The sequence below is a fragment of the Euphorbia lathyris genome, chromosome 2, assembly GCF_963576675.1.
Source record: "Euphorbia lathyris chromosome 2, ddEupLath1.1, whole genome shotgun sequence".
Classification (NCBI taxonomy): Eukaryota; Viridiplantae; Streptophyta; class Magnoliopsida; order Malpighiales; family Euphorbiaceae; genus Euphorbia; species Euphorbia lathyris.
The window spans coordinates 52,046,862-52,058,997 of NC_088911.1; the positions used below are offsets into that span (position 1 = coordinate 52,046,862).

The window sequence follows — 12,136 nt, forward strand, 5'->3', positions numbered from 1 at the left end:
GACCAAGATTGGCAAAAAAAAAATGCAAAGTTAGAATAATCGCCATCTATTATGGGGTGGAAAGGATATTCTTTTGAAATCAACAACGATGACATCTGTAACAATTTATACTGTATGGATATTATCCGCTTTGGTCCAAATCCATCACACTGGGCCTCGCGGCTTTAAAAGTGTCTACATGTATTAAATACACATCTTACTAATAATCCCCCAGTTACCCTCTCTTCATTTCAGATGTGGAATTCAATGCATTCTATCCTCCATTTCCATCCCTTGAATTCGTTCCTTGCTCAACATTTCTACACCAATGCCACCCACTCTGGACTAGGTTGTTATAGGCTCATCAGTTTCCACTTGGTTCATCCCCGAACCACATATCGTACATAGAGAGTCAGTTTTGATACCAACTGTAACAACCTGGTCAAGTACCATGTAGATATTATCCGCTTTGATTCAAATTCAACACCTTGGGCTTCACGGGTTTAAAACACGTCTACATGTATTAAATACACACCTTACTAATAAGTCTCGACCACTCTTTCTCTATTTTTGATTTGGGATTTAGTTCGGTCATGTCCCCATCGACATCCCTTAGGGCCTCTCATTGCTCAGACCTTCTACTTCGGCGCCACCCACTATGAATCAAGTCGTCATAAGCACACTAGTTTCTGCTTGGTTCATCCTCAAACAACACATCGTACATGGAGAGTTGGTTCTGATACCAATTGTAACAACCTGACCCAATACCATGTAGATATTCTCCGCTTTGGCCTGAATCCAACACATTGCTTTAAAAAGTATCCACATATATTGAATACACTCTCTCTTCATTTGCGACATGAGATTCAGTTTATTCCTGTCTCCATCACCATCCCCTAGGGCCACTCTTTGTTCGGGTCTTCTACCCCGACACCACTCACTCCAGACCAAGTTTATTCATAATCTCTACCTGCATATTGTACGACATCTTTTTATTGTCAAAGAACATGTATCATTACATTTTTTATGCGGGCATCCATCCGATGAAATAAGAGGAGACGAGTGGTGGAAAAAGCCAGATCGAAGAGGCAACACACCGAAGCAAAGAGAATGTCATGTATGTGAAAAAATAGAGCCCACGTGATGTGTGGAAAACACCGTGTGGATCTAATGAAGAGTTCATATTTTTCATTTTGTAATGCACACGCCGTGTGGAAAATTCACCAGCCATTTTTCGAATATAAAGCTCACATGCCGTGTGGACTTTTTAAAGAACCTTACAAATCAGTTTTGCCCCTCATTTTAGCTTCCTACTAATTACAACTTTGTCATCCTTTATTTATAACTCATGCCACTACCCTATTTACAAGCTTGCCACCCATTTACCCTTACCTCATTTCACCCTTAATCTTGTCCCTTTAATTAGTTATGTTATTTGGCCTTTGTGTAATTTGTCATTTAGGTTTTGAAGATGATATAAATCCATCTCTTTCTTTGTAATGAATTAACTTTTTATCAATCAATATTAATTTTCTCTTTGAGAGTTTGTATTAAGGTTCATACCTTCTACAATGGGGGTTTACAATTCTTACAAGTTTACCTTGTGAAATACTGGGATTCACTCCTTCTAGTTTTAGTTAGTAAAGAACCTCTTTGTTGATCAAAATCAACTCCTTCATCAAAAATAAGTATCAGTTGGTATCAGAGTTGATTGTTTTCCTAACCCGAGACTTCTTCGGTGATGGTTCAACCGAGTTTATCATAAGAATCCATAGAAGCTATCGATAAGAGATTAGAAGATTAAAAAAAGAAATGAAAGAGCAAAATTGGGCGTGTGTCGAGGAAATGAGAAAGAAGAGAGCATATTGGGAGAGCTTCTAGAAATCTGAAACGCCTTGCAACAACGGTTTGGGGGTCATCAACAAAGAAATGAAAAAGACCTAATGTTACCTCCTAAATATTCATCACTCATCCTTCCTCCATTACACATTCAAGAGGTAAATCCTAAACTTTGAATTTCTCATGTTGAAGTTATGGATAATCAAATTACTAATGAGAAGTTGGATGTTTGTGATATCGATGTTGATGGTGATTTAGATTCTCATTGTGAGTTTGTTGATAATGAAATTGTAAATGAGAATTTGAATTCATGTATGAATGGGGAGTAATGAGTGCTTGTAGGTGAGAATATTGGGGAAAGCATATTGAAAAGGGTGCTCCATATGTGTTTGATGAAATGCCCTTTAGACAAACTTTCACTTGTATATTTGAGGAAAGTGAGAACCTTAATCTTGAAGAAGTGGAGAGTGATTTTGGGCTTGATAATCTCTTTGAGGAAAATCATGAAATTATTTCATGTGTGGAGGTTGATGACCATGGTGATGGGAGAGATGTTGGTGGCTCAATCATGTTTGGATGTAGCATGCCATTTGAGTCAGACAACTTGGTAAATGAAATATCCGGCTTGAACTATGGGGGGAAGTGGATAGAAGCAAAAGGTCATAGGAAAGAATTGGCTGTTGATGTCGAGGGTAACGAATTTGAATATGATCATGAAGAAGATGAACTCGAAAAGAAGATTGATAGAGAGGAGAAGCATTTCGAAAATGAGCTAGAAAGAAATAATGCACTTAGCTATGATGAGACATCAACCATGTATAGAATTATAACTTTGAAACTAGTAACATCAATATAATTCCATCAATAGCCCATTTTGAAACTACTAGTTGTATCCTTCTATGGTAGATGATGTATTTAAATTGTATGTTTATGCATTGGTTTGAACTAAAAAAAAAGTTTAATATATCATGAGTTTCTGAATTTGTTCCAGAAAAGCGATTCACCTCCTAAAATTAGGAAGTGCTCGATAACTCAATGAACTTGCTTAAAGTGTTACGATTATAAGTCTCTAAGTCCACGTGGAGGTAGGATTTGAATAAATTGAAATGTAAATAATTTTAAACAAGTTCAACAACCAACAAATAATTGTAAGCAAGTTTGTCGCTTTAAATAAATTCAGGTGTCATTAAGTCACTTTTAACAATTTTAAAGGGCTAACGAGACTCTCTCTAAGTTTAGGAAGTCTAGGCTTGTCAATGGAGCGTGTAATACCCATATCCATTGGGTCCCGCCCTATTAAGTTGGGGAATCCTCACTGCCCATTTTTACAGGGTTAGAGATGGGAAGAAAAATTATCCCCATTCTTGATGATGAGTTAGAGATAGTAATAGTTATTCTCGTCCCATGGGGATTCCCAACCCATTACCGTTAGGGCTCGTTTGGTTCGCGGAATAGAGGAGGAATAGAATAGCCTATTCCTAAAGAATAGCTATTCCCACCTTTGGTTGATTTTTTTTATGGAATAGCTATTCCATGGAATCCCTATTCCTTGATTTCATGGAATAGCTATTCTTCAATTTAGATTAGGAATAGCCTATTCCTAATATTATATTTTTGTAATTTACAAAATTATCCTCCATTAAATCATCAATCTTCTCTCTAATCACTTTCCCAAATCTTATAAATTTTGGTCAATCCATAATTTATATCATATAAAACGTGAAAAATGGAAAAATGTTACAAACACGAGAATATGCAAAAAATTAAAAAATGCGAAAAACATGAAAACGTGAACAGATGCGAAAAACAAGAAGACACGAAAAAAAAAAGCAAACACACGAAAAACACAAAATAGGAATAGCGCGAAAAAGTGACAAAACACGAAATATTAAAAAACGTGAAAAATAAAAACACGAAAATGCGAAAAAATACGAAAAATGCTAAAACACAAAAACGTGACAATATGTGAAAAACATGAAAATGCGAAAAACGCAAACAAAACACGAAAACGTTAAAACACAAAAATATGAAAAAATACAAAAAACATGGAAAAATGTGAATAACACGAAAAAGTAACAAAATACGAAAAATACAAAAACACGAAAAAAAAAACAAAAAGGGGAAAACCCGAAAAACTAAAACGTGAAAATCGAAAAAATGCAAAATAAAACACAATAACATGACAAAACGTGAAAAATACGAAAACGTGAACAAATGGAAAAAACAAGAAAACTTGGAAAACACGAAAAAACATAAAAAAAACGTTATAAACGCATTTTTCGTGTTTTTAACACTTTTTCATGTTTTCGTGTTTTTCGATTTTTTCACGTTTTTCATTTTTTTTCACATTTTCGTGTTTTTCACTTTTTTCATGTTTTTGTGTTTTTTACGGTTTGCACATTTTTTTTATGTTTTTTCATATTTTGCGTGTGTGTGTGTGTTTTTTTTTGTGTTAACACGTTTATATGTTTTCGCGTTTTCACTCTTTTCCACTTTTATCTCATTTTTTCTTTTGTTTTTCTGTTTTTAATGTTTTTTTTGTGCTTTTACATTTTGTTTTTTTACCTCTCTTTTTTCGTGTTTTTACAATTTTTCCGTTTTCATGTTCTTATTGTTTTTTCGTTTTTAATATATTTTTCGTGTTTTTTTCGTCTTTCGTGTTTCCCATTTTTCTATTTTTTATATATTTTTTAAAATAATATATATTAAATATTTGAACAATTTATAGTAAAAAATTAAAATTTTAAAAGAAATAAGAAATTACATTTGAGGATAATATTGTCTTTTTAATAAAAAAAATTATCTATTCCATTCTACCTTATTCCACCAACCAAACATAGGAATAGTAATTTCTAAGAATTTCTATTCCATTCTTTGCTATTTTATTCCTTTGGAATAATCATTCTATTCCATTTCATTCTATTCCGCGAACCAAACGGCACCTTAGGGTTACTCATGGGAATACATATTAAAATGTAATATTGATATAAAAAAAATTATATTTTATATTATATATATATATTACATACTAATATAATTTGCAAAAGAAAAAATAATCCATCCACAAAAAAAAAAAAAAAATCCTAAAATGCAATTATATCTATAGTCTATAGAATCCACTTTTAATAGAATTATAACTTTTCTCTTTTTCAATTGAATTTTAAACAACTAAAACTTCCTAATTCTTAATCTCCTATTAAAAGAAATTTTCAATTTCGATTAGGGTTATAAAAATTCTAAATTCTTATTTAATTCAAACTTATAAATTGGGAAGCCATATTCCACAATTTTCACTTGATTCATCAAATTGGTTTGCTCATCTCTATTCTTCGTATAATAAGTCAAGATGATTTACTTCTCAACTATATTCTTTTATTTGTTGTCTGGTTTAGTCATTATCAGATATTACACAATTTTACGTATTTTTCTAAAATAAAATATATTTAATAAAACGTACATATTTGATATTAGTCTAGAAAAAAATTACAAAATGGAGAGAATATATCTATGGGGATCTCCATTACCCACTGGTACGGAGCTTGGGACAAAATTATGCTTATTGTTTTTAACGGTGTGGGAATGGGGAATTGCTTGCTCCATTGATAAGCCTAAAGAAGTCAATCGTTATTGGTGTTTATGCTCCTATTGTAGTATTAATATAAATAGCATGGTACATGTGGCTTGAATTCATAATCAAATTATGTCGCATCAATTTCTCAGCCCATAGTTAGCTGGAGGACAAAAAAAAATGAAAATTGATCAGCCTAGAGTGGCTTGATATTTTTAGTAGGATAAGAATTCATTTATTTTTATAGTACAGGCTGCTCTAGTCCCAAAGAACACCTTTTTATCCTTTTGCGAATAGAGTACGGAAGGAGTATTTTTGAAAGAATTTGATTTGTGGTTGGATTGAGTTGGGTTGTGAAATAAGGGTAATATATAATTAAGAGACGAAGACTTCCCAAATACCAATTTTGGAAGTTGTTTATATCTATAATTCTATATCAACTGCATTTGTGTCGGAATCTACACATCTCATTACAAAAGCATGAAACTTGTTGCGTCTTCATGTCTTTTCAATTGGAACATCAGAAAACAGATTTCTGTCATCCTTGCCGTTTGCAAACTCCCATAAAGTTAGACAATATTGATGTGTATCAGCTGCAAGCATAATAACCATTCAATTCTTGGATTCTGCGTCAACATTTCTCTCCCCCTTGCAGCCAAAGCAGCTCAACTTCAGGCCACATCATTTCAGGAATAGTAATCCAAAATAGTTTCTCAATTCTCACTCACTGTACCATTGCATCCCAATTCAAATGTTTCGCCTGTGATGGGATGCACTATCCGTGCACTTGAGGATCTAAGATCAATCCTCTGAAATATGGCAGGACAGAACTTGCCTGCTCCAAATGCTGCAGAGGAACTTGTGAAAATACACATTGCAGGAAGAACGATGAAAAAACATTACTCCGAATCTGGGTTCTTTCGAGAATATGCTAGCACCATTACAAAATCCTTGGCTGATGAACCAATGGATGCTGCTACGCGTTCTGATGTTGATATTGTCTGTATCCAAAGATCGACTAAATTGTACAACAATAATGTAGGTAGGACTGGTTGTCCCATACATTTGATCTCAACCTGCAATACCGAAACTAACAAAAATGATCACCAGAAATAGCCACCTTTATAAGACAACAAAGAAAGAAAAGATGAACCACATTGTCATTTTTATAAGACAGCATTTGATTATCTTAGTGACTAGTCATATGTTGCCGAAACCTGTCAACATTTCTAACATATGAATAACGCCCAAATGGCATATCGAATTCAGCAATAACACTTCATTAAATAATAAAATAGTTCAAATCTTGAAGTTTGGTGATTCCTGATTTAGCTAAAATGTTATGAAGAAGAAAATTTCAGAAGTTTCTCTAACCTCAGCTTCACTTGCAAGATCAAGTTTCTTCATCAGGTACTTCTGGATAAAAGAAACTGGTAAATTTCCATTCCTGCCACAGGTCGAAATAAGTTCATTGCTTTCCCTTTATGCTAATACAAATTTCTCATGTCTCAAAGTAAGTAAAGTACTGATTACAAGAAAAGAAAAAAAGAAACCGAGTACTCTAACAATTAATTCAAAACCAAATTCTCAAAGAGTACAAAATTTTCAAAGGAAATTTAGAAAACATTTAGTTGGTTTAGATGTGGCTCAACATGAAATTTAAAAATCTTAAGTGGCGCATTCAAGACAAGCAATTAGTAACATAGGATCACGAGGTTATTGGAAACTAATTCTACAAAATCATTGGTGCTATATATGTGTGTGTAATAATAAAACTATCAAAAATCAATTGATTCAGAAGATGCAAAAGAAGAATGCAACGAGAAAGCCAAAAGGAACTCACTTTATCCTCAAGTAATTTGTTGGAATTTGCGGCAAGGGTGCATCTCCTTCCCTGAAAAAGAAAATTGATAAAATTAAGACTCCAGTCAAAAGAAAAATTAGAAAAAACACATAAAATGCTAATTACTGCAGAAGTTAGAAATTGAAAAGGATTCTCACTGGTCTTCAGAAGCTACTAGTGAAAACCAAACTGGAGAACAAGTTCTTCTTTCAAGCTTTACACTGGCAGCATCCAGCACCGATTGGGATGAAATGTCTGAATCCCCAAACTTAACTGCTTTTCTTCGGCGAATCCTGCGCAACCTTTTAGGTGTTGCTTGATCTGAGGGTACAGCGGATGTCTTATTTTTCTCATCCTCTACATTTGATTTGTCTTTGTTTTCCTTGAATTTTGTTCTCCTCACTTGAGGTTCATTTTGCCGATTTTGAGTAGATTCAGATTTCACATTAGAAACTTGTGAGGAAGCCTTGAAAGACTTGGTCCTATTTGCAACTTCAACTAAACAATTTAGTGGTTGCCAGAGATCTAATTTACCATTCCATGATTCAGCACCATTTTCTCCCCCATTATTAGAAGCAAAACGGGTAACCTCAATAGAGGAAGAATTCTGCACAAGTCAAATGTGTGTTTTTTAAAACAAATTAGTAGTATAAAGCAAGTGCACAACACTTCTCAAACCACCACGAAGAAATTAGAGAATATGTAGCATCCCTATGACAGTGTACTCACTGAAAGCAATTGAAAAACAAAGGTTGACATTTTTTACCTGCCTTGTGTTCTGTTTGAACTTATTCACAGTTTCAGGGGAACTTGTGTTCTTTAGATTATCTTCCGCAGGATATTCCTCATTTTTAATGTGTTTCTCAGTAGGAAAACTGCAACCTCGCAAAGCAGTTGCTTTTCTCTGCACATGTTTTGTTCTTCTTCCAGTTGTTGTCTGCGTTGATACCTTGGGGGCACTAACTACCAATGATGAAAGTGATCTCTCTTTCCTTCTGACTGGTAATGCAACTGAGGTTGCAACTTCAGGTGCCTCTACCTTTCTTCTTTTGAATGGAAAAATCTTGGCCCTCACATCTTGCAAATTGTGGTCTGGCCTGAATATCATATATCAGCATTATGCCTCAATTCAGAATAATTTGTAAAACAATAATTTCCGTACCAAAATGTATATATAAACCTTGAGATGAGCACATAACAGCTTCATTTCATTAAAATAGATACCTCAACAAAGAATATTTCCAGTCACCATATTAACATCAATCTCATCCTCCCCGAAATTCAGAGACAAAAGAAGTACGAGTAGAAATCCAGTCATTCCTCGAAATTACAGAAAAATAGCACCAATAAGATAAAACAGTGCACAAGCATGATGCACAGGTTAGCCATCCAAACAGATCAATACACTTGCTGACTACTACTGTATGCGAATGCAGCAAGGGATAGTTTTCTCCAGCTTTCTGAATAAGCACCTACAAGAAAGTAGGTTTTCCACCATATATATGTGGGGGAATCAGGAATGCTGCTTCAGAAATGTAGGCAAGTGCTGGAATCCTGAATCTCTTATAAAAGCATACAGCTTGATGCAAATAGCTCCCGGAAATTTCTTTTGGTTCATTTTCTTCAAATCATATGATGTAGCTCATTGCTTCTAGACAACTTATTGTTAGCACGTGAATAGTGTAACAATCTTCAATGAAAAATTTTCTGCAGAATTTATCAAGATTTATGCCTCACGTCCATAGTGTAGTTATTCCAGATTATGTCATCTTTCTGTGTTTGAGTATATTCAGACATACCTATCTTCGGAAAAATGTGTCATGATCTCTCTTCACTGTCAAATTTCCAATTTTTACCCCAGAAATCACTAGTCATGACAATCACGGTCCTAAAAGAACTGCTTTATTTGGGAGGGGAGGGAAGAAATCTGGACAATAGCATTTATGGTATAAACCACAGCAACTAGCAGTTGAAGCTGGCAAAGAGAACTGACTAGAGATGTCCACTGAAAGCTCAAAGATCATACCACTGACCTTGATAATAAGGAAAAAAAAGTGTACTTGCCTATATTTGATAATATAATACTAAACTAAACTTGGTAACATATGGTTATAACTCATCCCAAGTAATGCAGTGCAGGAGCAAAGGCATCAATCATTCCCATCTCATTTTTTACAAAATTAGCTTAGTGATAAAAGCATTTGATGTTATGAAGTTGCAGTCTTCATATATTTACAATTTGTCATTCTATCGGAATTCAAAATTTTAGAAACTTTTATATATAAAAAATGTAACTTTGAATTGCAGAAACTCATATCGAAGATGGAATCATACCCTCAAATTCCTGAAGGTAATTAAAAATCATATATGTATAAGAGCGACGTTTATTTAAACCAATCAATAATAAAAGGTAAATGCTATGGTACTAAATTGCTATAAGCCCAATAAAAGCATGTGACAAGTTCCCAGAGAGAAAAAAACACAAAATATGATTCCACCATCGGATTGCTAATAGGTGAGAAAAAGAAGCAGAGGTACAGTTGAGAACAAGTTTCTGACCTTAATTTTTCCAAAGGAAGACAGCCCAGATCGATATTACATATTGGACAATAATCTACTCCGTCGTCTGAAATCTTCCGATATATGCACTTTCTGCAAACTGAATTAATGAAATTTCAGAAACGGAAAAGAAATCAGAAGTTGCCCTAAACTTATTTTGTGAACAAATATTGAGAAAAACATCTAGTTAGTGAATAATATTATTCAAACATATATATCTGCATATGATGAACTCTGCAAAGAACCATTAAGCTACTGGTTTCTGAGTTTCCAAATAATATATATAACTAAAAGTTTTTGATATTAATAATGTAGAACGAAAAGTACTAAAAATGCAAAGAGTCTAACAGTAGAATTACGAAACAACCACGTCAAAATAAAGACAAAAGAAACCAAATCAAGATAAAGTAGAACGGCCGAAAGAAGAAACGCATCCCACCCACCCACCCAGATTGAGATTATCAACAATGTAAAAACACAAAATCAGTATTGTGAAGAAGAATCGAAGAGTTGAAGAAAGTAATTACACGTATGAAGACATTCAGATATGGTGGTAGCATTTCTCAGTAACTTATCGCAGAGAGGACAAGTCATGCATGCTGCAATTCTTTCTCTTTTCACCTTCACACTCTTATTCGCCATTTCTCTATCTCAAACTAGATCCCTCTTCGAACCTCTTCTTCTTCCTCACTTCAATCACGTATATACTATATTAATTACTTAGCTATATATAAATAAATTCAGCAACTGCATGATACAATCGAGAAACAAAACATTCGAGATTCACGTCCATGTCTCTGCATTCGACCCAGAAGTAACATCAAAATAAGCAGAATGATAACAATTAACACAACTCGGTAGACATTAATTCTTATATGGAGATGTAAACATAGAAATAGAAGAGAAACTTGATACTCTTTGATGATCTGTGTAGATTATATAAAGAGAAGATTTCTGAGATTTCGAGACTTTGTGGAGAATCGACGTGGGTTTTGGTGGATTTGGAGAGAGAGAGCTAAATGGATGATCTAAATCTGTAAAAGAGGTTGGGTTGGGGTCGTCGAAGAAAAAGCATGAACCAAGAGTTTCTTTGTTTTTATGTTCTTTTTATTTATTTATTTATTTAATTTCAAAAAACAATAGATCGATGCATAATAAAAATAATTATTTTATTATTGTTACCATGGTGTAAATGTGTACTAGATCCTTAGAAGGGATAAAGTGCGCCAGGGATGCGCAGGAAAAACAAAATGCCCAGGCATCCGTGTCTCCTATGAGGGATGGCGAGCTTTGCCTTGCCAGCTAGGAGTGTGTTTATAAGTGCATGTTAGCAAGGCGTGCAATGTGTTTCTGTATTTATTTTCTGAATAAAAGGTAGTAGTATTAAGATACTCGTTATTATTAATTATTAATAGTCCTTCAATTTTATACATTTTTGTAGAAAATTTCTTAACTACTATACTTGTAATTTCTGTAACAGGATTAGAAGGACCAGACAGGTCAAAAAGCCTTAAATAATACAACTAACCACTGCATTATTTTGAAAAGAAATTAGGGTTAATTCCAAAACAAGGACCGTAATGGTTGATATTTGCAAATCGATGACTTTTGGGGTATATTATCAAATTTGACTATTAATAATTTCAAAATAAATAAATAAAATTACTATATAACTACATTTTTTATTTTTCAAAATTATTATTTTTTTTTAAAGTTTTCTCTCTAAACATTAATTTTCTCTCATCACTAAACACCTAATAAGGGTCTGCTTTGATGAAGGTTTAACATGGTTCATTAAAGAGAGGAGAGTGGAGGTTATTTAGTGAATCTCGGACTAAAATTGGGGGTATTTCAAGGTTTTCTAACCTTCATTTAACCCACATTTAACCATCACCTCCATTTAAACTACTTCCCAAATAATGTTAGAAAAATAACCTCCCTTTAATTAACCTCATCTAACCCCAAAACAAGCAGACCCTAAATAACTTCAAAACCAAAATGTTGAAAAATTAAAATTGTTTAGAATATCATTAAATTTTTAACAAAATTTTTTGGAGGTCATTAACGGTCACATTGGCAATGTTAACCCAAAAATTCTAGATTTGCAAATATCAACAAATACAATTCTCATTATGAAAAAAAAAAACCCTCCATCTACAAAACAGTATAATCACAGGGATTGTTTTTGAAATTAACCAAAACAATTATCTGTGTGATTCTTGTTTATAGTGGGAGATTAATCTCTCATATTTTGTCTTTTTTTTTTAATAACTATGTTTTTTAAAACACATATTTAAGTCTTTATTAATTTAATCTTATTGGATATGATAGGATCCGACCCTATTGGA

At 33.5% G+C, this 12,136-nt stretch overlaps 1 protein-coding gene across 3 annotated transcripts; it reads right to left on the reverse strand.

Moving 5' to 3' along the window:
* Positions 1-5,737: 5,737 nt before the first annotated feature.
* LOC136218186 (E3 ubiquitin protein ligase DRIP2-like) lies at positions 5,738-10,875 on the reverse strand. 3 transcript variants are annotated; one of them, XM_066004950.1, is made up of 7 exons: positions 10,316-10,875; positions 9,789-9,888; positions 7,996-8,326; positions 7,388-7,836; positions 7,230-7,280; positions 6,761-6,833; positions 5,738-6,462 (listed from the first exon to the last, which is right to left on the reverse strand). In XM_066004950.1, exons 1-7 carry the CDS (start codon positions 10,428-10,430, stop codon positions 6,286-6,288), a joined length of 1,296 nt encoding a protein of 431 aa, XP_065861022.1. In that variant the 5' UTR covers positions 10,431-10,875; the 3' UTR covers positions 5,738-6,285. The 3 variants fall into 3 exon arrangements, with proteins under 3 accessions (XP_065861022.1, XP_065861024.1, XP_065861023.1); XM_066004952.1 differs by lacking the exons at positions 9,789-9,888; positions 10,316-10,875 and adding exons at positions 8,479-8,936; positions 9,029-9,782; XM_066004951.1 differs by lacking the exons at positions 9,789-9,888; positions 10,316-10,875 and adding an exon at positions 8,479-9,782.
* Between the last annotated feature and the right edge of the window lie 1,261 nt (positions 10,876-12,136).